At 40.9% G+C, this 15,752-nt stretch overlaps 1 protein-coding gene across 2 annotated transcripts in view; it reads left to right on the top strand.

Moving 5' to 3' along the window:
- The window catches only part of LOC308317202 (ATP-binding cassette sub-family C member 4-like), a 40,026-nt gene that overhangs the window by 12,039 nt on the left and 12,235 nt on the right, over positions 1-15,752 (top strand). For both annotated transcript variants that reach the window (XR_013964233.1, XM_080766058.1), the window contains exons 9-20: positions 2,678-2,785; positions 3,780-3,869; positions 5,625-5,816; positions 6,790-6,884; positions 7,012-7,098; positions 10,817-10,913; positions 11,700-11,897; positions 13,490-13,627; positions 14,364-14,401; positions 14,563-14,699; positions 15,163-15,309; positions 15,641-15,720. Coding sequence is in view for 1 of the 2 variants with exons in the window: in XM_080766058.1 (XP_080622184.1) it covers positions 2,678-2,785; positions 3,780-3,869; positions 5,625-5,816; positions 6,790-6,884; positions 7,012-7,098; positions 10,817-10,913; positions 11,700-11,897; positions 13,490-13,627; positions 14,364-14,401; positions 14,563-14,699; positions 15,163-15,309; positions 15,641-15,720 (1,407 nt within the window). In the remaining variant the exon portion in view is untranslated. The remainder of the gene's footprint in view (positions 1-2,677; positions 2,786-3,779; positions 3,870-5,624; positions 5,817-6,789; positions 6,885-7,011; positions 7,099-10,816; positions 10,914-11,699; positions 11,898-13,489; positions 13,628-14,363; positions 14,402-14,562; positions 14,700-15,162; positions 15,310-15,640; positions 15,721-15,752) is intronic.

The raw sequence follows: 15,752 nt of genomic DNA, 5'->3' as shown, positions 1-15,752 counted from the left end.
TAATTTATCCTTTTCCTCTCGTCAGAAGCGTTTACATGGCGCCAGCGTCGCAGTACAAAGGCACAAATTAAATCCGAATTGTGGATGGCGGAAAATCCACCAAGGACAGCGATTTTAGAATTTGAGTTATTATATGACGGTTTGAAAATCCTCCCTTCCACTGCTCTGCACTGTGAATATATTTCCAATCCCATAGTTGGAACGGTGGGGCGTTGCTATGGGAACCGGACCAATGTTAAAGGCTTCCGTAGGTATCAAACATTATAGTATAGGTACCTGGGAAAAATATAGTTTAGTTTAGCTGATGGAGTTTGGGGTCAATCAGGTTGATCAGGATGTAGAATTGGTTCATTTTAACTTCGGCATGTGCCTGACAAAAAAAGAATCCTTTGGCATTTTGCATTTCAATATGACAATTCAATGATTTGTTTTTTCTATCAATTACACACCCCATTTAGCCTTGAATTCATGGAGATCTTTTTGTTTTTGGCGCTGCAGTTTTTCTTTCCTTATAGACAAAGCTTTCAAGACGTCAACTTGTTTCTCAGCCCAGTTTGAAAACATCTTGTGAATACCATTGCTTTGAAACGGGATTAATTATCTAACACACATTCATGTTGACTGATAACACTGTTGAGCATGCATGAGGGCAGGTTTGTGCAGTACAATTTAGCAATGTAGGCAGTTAGGAAGATTTGTTACACGGTGGATAGAATCATGAAATTAGGCACACATGTACCTTTACATACGTGATAGCCGATGTGCACTAGAGCGAGACAGTAAGCTAAATCTTGCACGCCGCGCACGCACATACACAGCGCACGTGGTTTGCGCTGCTGCGTAGAGATTCCAACGCTGTTTTATCAACATCATTCAAGTGAGATGCGTTGGTTTGTGTATACCACATTTTAGATGATTTGATTGGCTGAGCACGGAATGTGATGTATGATGATGTATGACGATAAGAGCACCCCTCACTTCACACGAGTGTGATTTTTTTGCGACCAGAGGCAGTGAACTATGAAACCTTGCGTTTCATAGTTGACGTGAGTGACGTCACATCACAAAGTTACCCACAGAATGAAGGTTATATATACAGTACACCCATCTATCGATACAGACAGAAAGACTTTCTGCCTTCACAGACACCTGTCCTGTGCTCTCATTGGCTGTAAATACGAACCTTCTCAGGTGTCACAACCGTGTTCATACTGTATAATGTCTAGTCGGCAAGAGATATATATATATATAAACATTCTTTTATGATAGTTTCATAAAAGAATAAAACCTGCGGCTGCCACACATGCCCCAAAAGGGCAAGTGCTACTGAATGAATACACCTTTTGAAGAGATTGTATAGTATCTGTATTATCAGAATGGGTTTAGCCAGTTTTTCTTTTACATGATATCATGAATATATAGTCCTTAATAGTTTATTATGATGAAAGTAAAATGTAGCAACTTCAGAAAGCCAGATGTGTCTCTATTCAGTAAGGTATTGGTCTTTATTACCTGGCTAAATACATGAAGGATAAAAATAAAACATGTTATTTGCAGATGTATTGTTTCCTCATTTGTGAAAGGCAGAGGAACGGGAAACATAATTTAGGCGGTCACTGTATAGAATAATATTTTAGAGCCTTGCCTAAAATAACCTCTTGCCTGAAGAACTAGTTTGCCGTAATATTTGATAGCAGGCTTGAGGCAAAATTATACTACTAGACTAATACTACCTTTATGCTGTTATGTAGATGCCTTTTCAATGCTTATCAAACAAGACAGGAGGGAATAAATGGAAAGAAAATCCTGGTCTGGCTCTGTCTCTCCTGAGGTTAGGCAGGGATCCTACTGTACACCAGCAGCACACGAGAGCTCCCAGAGGTCTCTACAGTGTGCTCAGTTTAATTTTAGACACGGTGTTATGATGCACGTTGTGGATGCCAGACTGAAACATTATCACCCTGCGCTCACAGGGTATCACCCTGCTCATTATCACCCTGCGCTCACCTCGCTCAGACAGTTGGCACATGACTCCATCTGAAACACGCTCATTGTCATCTCATCATCTGTTGTAAAGAATGTGTTATACATGTAATGGATAATGTAACACATCAGAGTCTTTATCGTGTGGCAGAATAGGGGCCAGCCGTCTAGAACATGGTTGGTCTGTATGTACTGTATGCAAAAGAAACCATCTATATGGCCCCACAAAAGTAGACACTTATCTACTAATCTGACTATACAGTATGCCAATCACAGCTCATCTTGTTTTGTTTTTGAATCGACTATCATCAGTTACAGGACATGCTGAATTGTATTTTCATATTTACAGGCATATGGATTTTAGCCTAATTGTTCAATAACTTGCTGTTGTGATGAATCAAAAATCAAAGATTTCAGAAGTCATTTACACACTGTCTAACTAACCCTTTCTTTTTGTAGAAGAAGGAACACTTATAAAATACAGAAGGAGAAGTTCTACTTGTTTTGCCTCATTGGATCAGATTTTTTAGAAATATTTCAACAAAGTAGAGCAGTGTGATCTAATAAAGTTTGTGGACTGCATTGTTCGTCTATTGATCCTCAAAGCCCAATTCGTTTTTTTATATGACAAAGTATGTGGACATTGTTTTCGACTCTGCACCAGTCTTCATAATTATATTCTCTACTTTAATAGGCTTTCTTGCTGCTGGATGAGATTAAGAAAGCCAGTGATTCACTGCCATCAGAGGAGAAGAAGGAGGCATCTGTTGAGATCCAAGATCTGATCTGCTACTGGGACAAGGTCTGTTGAGATCCAAGATCTGATCTGCTACTGGGACAAGGTCTGGCAAATTACATCTCAGTGGAACAAAATGCTATTGGGTGTTATCCACATCTCCACACAGGAAGTTCAGGAAGAAAATGTGATTTAGTTTAGTTATGTTTTTGGTGTCTGATAATCACGTAAGGGACGGAGTCAGACGGACGCGTCTTTTATGTCAAGACACGAAAATTAAAAAAAAATAATCCATTCATTAATTCGTTAATTAATTAATTAATTAATTCATTCATTCACTCACACACGCATATCTGCACTAGCCAACTGGACATATATTGGCCTGTAGCTTTTTGATATTGTTGGACTTTGATACAGTACCTGCATGTGTGGTGAATCATTGACCGGTCCTTATTGTATAAAAGCTGTGTGAGATCCTGTGTAGTTTGTTATATCCCATCAAATGTTAACACCGGTGTCAGCTGATCTACAAACTGACAATGCATCAACTTATCACGATGCAATGCGTTGACACGTTGTTAGCTTGTAGATGGGAAGTTGCACCATCGTACGACAGCGTATACATCAGGCTTTTCTGTTTCCACCTCCTACCCATACCTGTGGATTAAAGTTCTCAGTCGTCACGGCAGATTTCAGTCATTTGGATTCCATAGAAGCCAGTGTGTCTTCTGTGAAAGCACCGAAAATAGCAGATCTACAAGCTTGTAGATCAGCTATTTTCGGTCATTAGTTATTTTAAGATGAAAGAGTATTTGAACTAAGTGATCAAACTAGCAATAGCATACAAGTTTAGAAGCATCTTCCAGAAACATGAATGGTCTCAGAGATGTCATAAAAGCAAAGAGGGTAATGCCTAAAATCTGTGATTTGTTCAACTGGTCGGATGTTGTGTGGAACAGCAGCAACAATAGGTTTAGAATGATAATACATAAAACATCATCATTACAATTTCATTCATGAGATTTATTTTGCTTTATTCCATGCATGTATACTTGTGCAGAGCCTGGACTCGCCATCTCTACAGAACGTCTCCCTCTCCGTAAAGCCACAGCAGCTCCTGGCTGTGATTGGGCCAGTGGGGGCAGGGAAGGTCAGTAGTCGCTCGCTTTGTAAATTCCCACTCAACGATGTTGGCTGAGTGTATACAGTATGAGAGGGCTAGAAACGGATGTTCAGTTCCCAAATGTACATTCACGAGTAAGAGACCACACCAGACCAGACCAACAATTTATTGAATGAAATTAGATGAATGTGAATTGGGATGAGGAACCCATAGTAGTGTGAGACTCAGGGTGGGGGCATACCTATTTTTCGTCAGTGCCTTACCCCTTATCCCTAAAAATAATTTCATGGAAAAACATGGACACGTTGTGAGGTTGCAGATCGGCTATTTGAACTATTCAAAAATGTTTTTCAAAAATAGTTTAAAAAAGAATGGCGGAGAAGTTTAGGGATAAGGGGTAAGGCACAGACGACAATATGGCCTTGGGGCCCTATCTTGTGTCAGAGGCACTAAATCCGTAATTTGGGGATTTAGCATTGCGTAAGAAGCTTTCCCCCGTAAGAATTGCTATCTTATACCCTAGCCTAAATCCCTAAAATACCTACTGTACACTACCTGTTACATTATGTATATGTGTGGTTTGGGCGTTACAATAATGAAACCAATCACTGTGCCACATGCCATTGTCCACGATGGCATGTGGCATACTTATATATAAGTATATGGGGAATTTTATTATTGTGATCCATTAAAGACAATTACCGGTATATAAACACAATGGACACAAGGAATTGACACTCTATTATTGTAAAATTACAAGCACATATGTTTGTGTAGAATTAAGAGTCATTTCAAGGAAAGCGCATCAACACGCCCACGGACAAACCACCCGCAAATATACGAGTCGGCAAAATGAATAGTGGTTTGTGTGGCCGCAAGATACCATTTACGGATAGTGGAAGGTTCTTAACCCGCTATATGGGTAAGGCATGGCATACGTTAGGGCCCTTGGTCTCAGGAGCTGACGGCTATCGCTGACGCTGCTCTACTCGGGTAGCAGTCGCTCCGTCACTGCCCCCCATGGGTTCCTGGAGAATTAGACACAGAAGGAGGAAGAGTGACAATCGAGGAGGAAGGAGGCGGTTGGGGTGGAGGAGGATGTTAAGCAGTACAAACGAGTAAGTCAAACAATTCACAGGTGTATTTATTACTTGCGCAAGCAGAGCATGCAAGTACTCTGTTCGGCAGGACCGAGAAGTCCTATGTATACATGTATGTAATCCTATGTATACCTGTACATGTATGTAATCCTATGTATACATGTATGTGACACTTCTAAATCGATGGGACTGTATTTCTTTTAGGTAGAAGCTTTTACCATACTTCTAAATATTACTTTTTTACCTCCAAACACTAGGTACGTAGGAACGAGCTAAACCTAATAATTCAATATTGCAAACGTTCTTTCACAGAGAGGCTGAGAACGTTTGTAGCAGTCGACAGTACTTGCACGCTCTGTTTTCGCACTAGTAGGCCATTTACATAACATTTATGGCCTACTTGGGTGCAACAAGCAAGTAGGCACTCGACAGAGTGCAGTTCTAGTTTATACTGTGGTGATTGCGGATTGGCTCTGATAAGTGAAGGCAGGTATAGTTGTTATGGTGATTGCGAACGGTGAGTGGTCCGTGATAAGTAGAGGGTGGTCTCCACTCTTGAACTTGAATTGATCACAGATTAATTACATTAAAAGCTAATGTGATGATCTTCAGAGAGGCCTTCTCCTACTGTATATATACCTTCTTAACTCCCAACTCTCCCTTGCCTACCTGCAAACCCCAGTCCTCCCTGCTGAGCGCCATCCTGGGAGAGCTGCCACACAGCAAAGGGATGCTGAAGGTCAATGGTCAGTTGACCTACGCCTCCCAGCAGCCCTGGGTTTTCCCCGGAACCATCCGCAGCAACATCCTGTTTGGCAAAGAGCTAAACCCCCAGAAGTATGAGAAGGTCATCAAGGCCTGTGCACTCAAGAGGGTGAGAGACACTTTTATTTATTTTTTAATGTGAGTGTAGGGGCGGGGGTATGCTGATCACTCCTTTTATTTCGTAAACAAACGACAGTTGCGTAGGAGAAGACCAGACGAGGGCCTCTACCTAATGAAAGAAAAAAGTACCACATTCTGTCTTCAAATGCAAGAAAAGGATTTAATGGGAATGCAACGTTTCTGTCAATTACCGTAGACTTTCATCAGGTTATCTTAAGGACCTTAAGAAGGACCTTCATCAGCCTTTTTCTGGACCCTCGGTTACCTTTTCTGTACTTCGGACGGCGGTACCCTAGGGTCCCCTTGAAAGGGAGAGTGAACCCCAATTCACTCTCCAATAGACACAGCTGTACCACTGTTTTGTCACGGACAAATATATTGTCGCTTGAGTGTGGATGAGATGTTTCAAATATGCAAAAAGTAGCAGTAGGAGACATCGGAAACGTGTGTGAAGTGGCGTTAATCAGCGTTGCCGTTAAGTATTTTCTATTTAATCTATTTAACCCTGTAACACCCGGATTAATTTCTACTTGCAAAAAAGAGATTTCAACCTTACTACAACTTTTTACTACTCCACACTCAAGCGACGTTATATTTGTATGTGACCAGACAGTGGTACAGCTGGGTCTATATTGGAGAGTGGATTGACTTTCAAGGGACCCTAGAGTACCGCCGTCCAAAATACAGAAAAGGTAACCAAGGGTCCCAAAAGGGTCTAGATAACCTACTGAATGAGGTTGTGGAATGTCACCATAATTTAAGCCACCATCCCAAAGGAAGGACGATGTAATCTGATCAACAAAATCTCTATGCTTTCATTTTGTGCAAGATGTTATTCAATGATATCTTGTTGTAGCTGTGACAACGTTATTGTTGTTTTTTACCCTGTTATGTAAAGTGACTACGGTATGTCTTGAAATGTGTTGTATAAATAAATTCATTATCATTATCATTATCTCCAGGACATGGAGCTGCTTCCAGACGGAGACCTGACAGTGCTTGGAGACAGAGGATCCAACTTGAGTGGGGGACAGAAAGCTCGAGTCAACCTGGCCAGGTAAAAAGCCTTTGTTTTGAAAAGTGCTCTATACAATCTATGGATATTGACAGTCCATTAGTTTACTATTTCCCAGCGGGAATGAATCAAGTATAATTTTGCAATATGTTATAATATGTCTTAACAGAGCTGTGTACCAGGATGCTGATATTTATCTTCTGGATGATCCTCTGAGTGCTGTGGATGCGGAGGTTGGGAGACACTTGTTTGAACAGTAAGTTCAACCATGTCACATGATATTTGCAACACCTGACTCATGCTCATTCAGACACTTCAGAGTGAGTTGAGGTTCAGAGTCTTACTGCACCTGCTTGGGACTGAACCTCCCTTTGACCCCTTTTCCATCGGTTGGGAACCGGTTCAGTTCAGAACCAGTTTTTAATCCATGAGCCAGACTTCCAAAATTGGATGTTAATTATGAATTGAGTGTGCAATACCATACCTTAAATTGTCAATATAAGTAAATTAATATTATGATAACCCTTCCACAGTACTGGCTTTTGCATATTTTCAATTTTTTGTAATATTTTTACAATTTCATAAAATGTGTTATACAATTGTCAATAAATCATTGTCTTCGTGTAAGAAATCAACTGGGGAACTTTCATGGTCATAACTATTAGTTAACACTTACAGCGCTAGCATTTATTGACAAATTATGATATAATTCACGCCAGCATTTTTCCCAGTCCAGCTCTTATTTTGAAAAGCCACATTACCAGACTTCCGGTGTTGATCTAGGAAGTTAGACCATGTGTGTTCAGGTCCTGTGTATTAAACGGAGCTAACCCAGTGCAGTGGAGGGCTTCACATTGTCTGCTCCCTGCCGTGGAAAAACCTTGTTTTGACCAAAAATGCCATCTGGGACAAGGAATAGGAGATACAGGCGATTGAAAGAAACGGATAGAATTGGTGTTTATGGTGACGACGATCCAAGATAGCACGACCCAGTGTTATGACAAAAACACCTAGCAACCCGATGCTAACGTGAGTAGCATTATGACTCGATCAATCAAAAGCGATATAAAAGCGCAACCAATTATCATTGATCTACGCATTATACGGCAATAGCGCTATGGGTAGGATTGATTAATTTGCTTTAATTGACCTACATTAACCCATTTTTGGGCGGGAACCCCTTTTGGTGTTATGCTTTAACTATTGAAAAATAGCAGATCTACAAGCTCGAAAATGATTTTATCTGCTATTTTTGAAAAATCGAAGAACGACTGACAGAAACATAGCTTTTTCAGAAAACTGTCAGGATGTAGAAGACATTTTTAGAATCTGATCTCAGGTCAAAATGGGTTACTGGCAATGTCACTCACTGTTGTGAGTTAATGAGTTTCAGAAACTCACACAGTTTCCCACCTCACCTTGTCTTACCTTTTGAAGGGAATTTCCTGACTTTCCAGTAACTCAACTATTTAGTCTGACTAGTTCATGGCCTCCAGAATCGCTCGGTAACCAGGTCAGTGTAGAACACACTACAGAAACCTTAAGTTGAACAGAATCACTCGGTAACCAGGTCAGTGTAGGACACACTACAGAAACCTTAAGTTGAACAGAATCACTCGGTAACCAGGTCAGTGTAGGACACACTACAGAAACCTTAAGTTGAACAGAATCACTCGGTAACCAGGTCAGTGTAGAACACACTACAGAAACCTTAAGTTGAACAGAATCACTCGGTAACCAGGTCAGTGTAGAACACACTACAGAAACCTTAAGTTGAACAGAATCACTCGGTAACCAGGTCAGTGTAGGACACACTACAGAAACCTTAAGTTGAACAGAATCACTCGGTAACCAGGTCAGTGTAGAACACACTACAGAAACCTTAAGTTGAACAGAATCACTCGGTAACCAGGTCAGTGTAGGACACACTACAGAAACCTTAAGTTGAACAGAATCACTCGGTAACCAGGTCAGTGTAGGACACACTACAGAAACCTTAAGTTGAACAGAATCACTCGGTAACCAGGTCAGTGTAGAACACACTACAGAAACCTTAAGTTGAACAGAATCACTCGGTAACCAGGTCAGTGTAGAACACACTACAGAAACCTTAAGTTGAACAGAATCACTCGGTAACCAGGTCAGTGTAGAACACACTACAGAAACCTTAAGTTGAACAGAATCACTCGGTAACCAGGTCAGTGTAGGACACACTACAGAAACCTTAAGTTGAACAGAATCACTCGGTAACCAGGTCAGTGTAGGACACACTACAGAAACCTTAAGTTGCCTGGGAAGGTAGATTCATGATTGATTGATTGAAGTATTTTTTAACAGTTTGCAGAATTACAGTACATTTCAAGCACAACTCTGTTAACTGAGTGGACGGACACCATAAAGCATTACACTTGTTTACAAGAGGATCCACTGTTTTCAATTCATCATAACATTTAGAGACGTACAAATATACACTTCAATTAGCCAAAAACAGGAAAACATATACAGTGAGGGGAGAAGGTGGGTGGGGGAATTCAGATTTTACAGGGGCCAGTTTCGCACCGTCCGTAGGTGCCCTTTGAGAGCGGTTTTGAAGGAGTCAAGGGATTCACATGTCTTAATGACAGTTGGTGATAAATAAATAATATGTGCACACTGCATAAACACCAGTTTTAACCTGTTTTAACCTATACCATGTGACTGAACCAGTTCATAAGATAATGTGATGTTATGGTTGTCACTTTGCCTACGTCAGGTCTGACTTGTCAACAAATCTTCGAGGTCAGGTCAGGTCATGTGTAGTTGGATTACCACAACACACTTGTACAAAGTTAAATCCAGCTTAATTTAACTCTGAGAGTGTTAAACAAAATGCCTAAGAGACCCTTATAATGTGCACCACAAAGAATTTGACGAATATAATATGCATAGCCTGTTCTGAAAGTTCTAAGATCAAGAAAAGACAATTAACCTAGTATATCACAATAAATATGATCAACATACCAGATGATACCTCACATCAAGACATCAATGTTAAATTAATATATCACCCAGCTCTATTAGAGCAATTTCTTCTCGATTTTAGTTCGACAATGATGATTGTATTCTTAAAGTGCAGCACTATGTACAGTACTGTAACTTACATACATTGTATACATTGTATATATATTTCTTTTATTTTGTATTTTTGTGGCCTTTTCTGCCTTTATTGATAGTATACAGTACAGTAGATAGACATGGGAATGGGGAGAGAGAGCGTGAGTGACACGCAGCAGGTCATCAGGATCGGGACCAGGTCAGGTCAAAATGTGTCAGATCCTGTCTAGGTGAAAGACATGACCTTTAAATGTCTCAATAGAAGAGCAGGGAAACAAACGACAACCACCCCAATTGTATAAGTTATTCACATACTCTACCATATATTTTATTCATTAAAAAAAAATTGTATTCAATAACTGTAATCGTGGCTCATGAATAGATCAGAATAGATAGAATAAATAAACAATCTTGCTTGTAAAAGGAACAACTTTGTTTGGCTAAAGACAATGACCGCCGCTACAACCCCACTATGCTACATGCAAGATCAAACACCAGTTTCCAGTGAGAGGAAGGGGAGCTATGAGTTGAAACGCAGCTCTGTTGGGAAGAAGTCAGGAAGGGGAGTGGCACCGCCACTGTCAGACAGACAATGAAAAACGGGTCCCAGTCTTCCTCTTACATAACAACCTTCCATGTACTACCATGGAACAGCAGAACAAAGTGATTTACTGTTTGTGAGGCTTTGGGTTTATAGTTAGGAATTTATTCTGATTCATACTTGACCAACGAATCAACGATGACTGTGTCCTGTGGTGAAAATAGCAGATCTTTGTGCGTGCGTGCGTCCATTCAGATGCATCTGTGGCCTTCTGAAGAACAAGCCCCTCATCTTGGTTTACTGTGTGTGTGTGTGTGTGTGTGTGTGTGTGTGTGTCCAGATGTATCTGTGGCATTCTGAAGAACAAGCCCCGCATCTTGGTCACCCACCAGTTGCAGTACCTACAGATGGCCAATCGGATTGTGGTTCTTAAGGAGGTTGGTGCCCCAGATTCTAAATTCTTTATCATGAACTTTTATAAAAAACATTTTTAAATCTCAGTGTGGTCAGACAGCAGTGGCGTGCACAGATAGACACTAGGTGGTGCTAGAGCACCTGCCCTGTGCCCTTTTGATTTTTTCGGGGCGTTAATGACATAGTAAAATGTTGAAAATGAGTGGAATTCCCCTTTAAGGCAACCGGCCGGTTCCACACGCTGCACAAGATGCCCTTTTTTTCACCTGAGCACCTCCCCCTCTAAATGTCTGTGCACGCCACTGTCAGACAGTTTAGATGTTCAGAGCTTTGTGTAAACACAAATGCACTCCAGTTATGCAGGGTGTCTGCTGGTTTATGTGAAGAAGACAGGGTGCTGATGAACGTGCAAGGGTGTTTTTATGATGCATACCTACATTTATTCCTCCCTCTGTGCATAGCTTTGCATGCGTTACTAAAGTACATATAAGTATAAGAGTATCTGTACTTTACTTGAGTTTTGACTGCACTACATTTCTAGGAAGGGAAAAATAAAATTATGAATTACCGGTAACCACTTAAACTGTATTTCAAAATAGTATCAATACAGTACAAGCTCATAACGTGTCGCATTGTGCCGCCTGTGAGCAATTATTATATTTTTAGTTTTTTGTATTATGTAGTTTTTGAATACTTTGACTAAATAATAATTTGACAGAGTAACATTTGACGAGGAGTATCTATACTACTGGAGAGTCAACTCAAGTAGTACTATGGTTGAACGTACTTTGTCCACCACTGCTCACCAGGGCCACATGGTGGCGCAGGGCACCTACTCGGAGCTGCAGCACTCTGGCGTTGATTTCACCTCCCTGCTGAAGAAGGAGGAGGAAGAGGAGCAAGCGGATCCCCTGGAGGCCTCCCTGCGCAAGCGCACCCTGTCGCAGAACTCCGTGATCTCACAGTCCTCCTCCGTACAGTCCGTCAAAGACGGAGCCGAGCTACCGGTGCGTACTGTATGGCAATCAGACATTTTATAAATCTCTCTCTCCTCTTTTGCTCTCTCTTTCTCCCTCACTCTCTAAAGTGCAATCGGATTCACATTTACATTAGTGCCAGGCCCATAGTACCGAAAAACTGATTAGCAAAAGGGTGTAACCTTGATATTTGATCCTCCATTTGGCTTGACAATGCCATATCAGTGTTTTTCCTAGGATTAAGTTGTAGCAACGGTGGTGAATATTTATCTCATCCGCGCCCAAACAATATTTTGCCCTCAAAATAAGAACTTGGGTGCCTCCAGTCAAAATATGGGCAATACCGAGACTTCTGTTTTTTTCCTTCTCATTATTAAGATGGATCATACAAATGTTTATTTTAAGGTGTTTCCTTGCACGCTCATTTCACTTTGACTGTGTAATTAATTAATCTTTAACCCCCTATGACTGCGGGTGTTTTTCACTAACCTTTAACAGTTTGCCGGCCGCTATTTGTTTAATCCAGGGTTCAATGGCGCTTACTACGACATTCCGCCTTTTGTTTTATGTGTTTAATCTGCTGTATTGTAATAATTAAAAAGAAACTCCGTCTTTGCCGTGGAGCTGGAGACGAGACCTTCATGTTATGATGACGAAACCGGAAATCAACACATACTGTGGGCTGCTAGGGCTTCTGGGAAATTGAGGTCAATGCAAATGAACCGATCGTATCGCGGTAGGTCGTCCCATAGGATTCGGGATATTCCACTGGGATACTTTGTTTTTTCTGGTCACGTGATGCAAACCTGTGACGTGTCACAAGGAAGCCACAGAAAATGTATGATGTCTCACAAGTTATCAAAAGCACCCTCCAGGCTCAATCAAACATTGGGAACTTGGGAAAGTCGTGTTTAGCAGGCAAAGACTAAATGAATTATCTCGGGAAACTCGGGATCGGCAGTCTGTGTTAATCTTTAATTTAATTTATCCTCCATCATGCAACGGTGTTGCTTGCTTGACAAAAAGAACAAAAATAATCTATAAGATATCAACATGTTGGATTGTGACACGAAGATACCTTGAAAATCTGTTATTTCTTAAAGCATATGGAGTGAAGTTGTGGGACTCTTTTTGTCTTCGGCAAATGATAATCCTGATTAATGTTGGTTTGCTCCATTGTTGACTTGATTTGACATCAGCCTATATTTATTTAATATATTAGTGCAAATAGACGGAACCCAAACTATTGAGACAGTAGGACTATGCCAAATAGACTTGCCGTTGTAAACTGAGAATATTCACCCATATATTAGAATATCACAATTTTCAAACATTTTATACAAAAAAGAACAAAACAGTGCCACTTGTCACTGCTGAATGCATAGTGGAAACACTGCATGTTTTCTCTGAGCAACAGTACCAGTACTTAAGTAAAGTATCTACATAATTTAAATATAAATGTGCCTACAACTGAAAGTTGCAGTGTAGTGCATATTAGAATACTTTCAAAATCTCATCATTGATTTTGCTTATTAAAACTAGAAGCTTGAATGTGTGTGCAGCACTAGTTTCTACACACAACTGGGTTAATCTATAATTTCTCTCTGGTTTTCTCCCCACAGGCAGAGACAGTCCAAACGTTGGTGGAGGAGAGTCGCTCGGAGGGAACCATCGGGATGAGCCTGTATATCAAATACCTACGGGCTGGAGCCAATGTCTTTATCCTGCTGTTTATGATAGTCATCAACATTCTGGCTCAGGTAGGCTATCCAGAAAGAGAACGTGACGTCACACCATTGAAAGTAATATCGGCGGAACCTCACAAGATGGCGACACCAGTCCATTGAACTCAATGGATGGTGGCCGGCCGCCATGTTGTGAGTTGCTACACTTTCTTGATAGGCTTAGATGCGCATCAGGATTCGCCAAGAAAACGGGGGTTTCACTTCGCTTCAAAACGCAGCAGAGTGCGGATCACCGCAGTTGTGAATGCATTCACATTAAATATACGGCCATAATTTGCCAATGAGGGATGAAAAAGTTGGTATTTGGCACACGAGGAGGAAGGAGAAGGCATTATTACGCAGCGATCCTCACTTTACGTCCTAAACTAACTATTACTCAAAGTATATATTTTTAACACCATATATTTCACTGCATAGTTTATGAATTGAACACATTAACATTCCCTGATGCGGTTCCCTGCTGCGGTTTGACACAGCCAGTGTGAAGGCAAACGCAGCAAATTAAATATGCAAGGATGATGCAACTTCTCCGCCCATTCTTGACCTTAGATTTCGGAATGTATGACGGCATCCATGTTTCAGATCGAGGCCACTGTTTCCCAGGCACTGCCTGACCCAGACTCATTGCTGCGCTGCACTGCACCAATACATTTTACTAGTTTATTATTGTTTTAGCAATATGAAAAAGTGGTATGTTATCCTGTTCAGAGTCAAATGCTTACTTTTTTTTTCTTTTCTTTTTTTAATGTAGGCATCCTTCATTCTTCAGGACTGGTGGCTTGCTTACTGGTAAGGAAGAAAATGAATGTAAAGAATGACTGTCTCCCCATGGGTGCAGTGTGCTTTTAATTAGCATAACCATGAGACTTAATGACAGGCGGGCAGAGCTTTCTAAGTTTATTGTTATTTGCCTCCAGCATTGACGTTTGTCTTCCTTTTTGTCCCAATAGGGCTAAAGAGCAAGACATGCTTGATGCTGAAATGGCTAACATTTCCTCAACACGGAGTAACAACATCACACTAACACGGAGTAACCACAATGTCACTCAAGAGCTGGACCTGGATTTCTACCTGGGAATTTATGCAGGTGAGGATATTATAACATGACTTATCCTTATTCAATAAACCTCAACTTTATTGTCATTGTACAATGCATAAAGTGTGTTCAGACTTGAATTTAAATATTCGCCTCGGTTCGTCTCGCTTGCTGCTTGCGCAACTTCTCGTCTTTGCATTGACTTTGTATGTAATCGCACAGCTCTAACCATCCAAGTGTGAACGCACCTTTAGAGCAGCTGCAATGTGGCAATTGTTTTTCATGTGTGAAAACATTAACCACTCCAAGCTTTAACCAATGCAAACTCCATCTATACTTTGTCGTACAGTGGTGTTGTGCAGCAAAAAATGTTGAGCTACAAGCTTGTAGATCTGCTATTTCTGCAATGTTTGACATTATTTGCCTATAATGACATCGGCATCCAAAATTGTACACGGTTTTACAGACTACAGTACTTCAGACGTTTACATAGACAGTCTGTTTCTTCTTTCAGGTCTGACTATAGCCACCTTGATATTTGGCTTCATAAGGAGTTTGCTGCTGTTCAACATCCTGGTGAAAAGTGCACAGGCACTTCACCATCGCATGTTCAATTGTATACTCCGTACACCTGTCCGCTTCTTTGATGTCAACCCAGTAGGTAAGCAAAAGTCTCTTTCTGTGTCCTTTTATGCCCATATGGACATCGCTGATGTCACCAATATGATGTCATAGTACTACTGACGTCATAGACTGGCCGCCAAGTACTCTGGGCACAATGGGTATAAGGGTTACTCTGACAATGGGTACAACGAGTATTACATAATGACGAAGCGTAGTTTAGTACACACACACACACACACACACACACACACACACACACACACACACACACACACACACACACACACACACAGCCCCTAGGAGCCATGCTGTAAAGTGTATTAAAGTATTTTTTTATTATAGTAAGTCTTTCTTGTTTTGTGTTCCAGGAAGAGTTCTTAACAGGTTTTCCAAGGACATAGGCCTGTTGGACGCCAACCTACCTTGGACATTTGTGGACTTCATTCAGGTATCTCCATCTAGTGGCCCAGACAATAACAG

The sequence above is a fragment of the Protomyctophum bolini genome, assembly GCF_963924005.1.
Source record: "Protomyctophum bolini genome assembly, chromosome: 1".
NCBI classification, from domain to species: domain Eukaryota; kingdom Metazoa; phylum Chordata; class Actinopteri; order Myctophiformes; family Myctophidae; genus Protomyctophum; species Protomyctophum bolini.
Note: the sequence above shows the minus strand (reverse complement) of the source record. Positions and strands in the feature narration are given on the sequence as shown.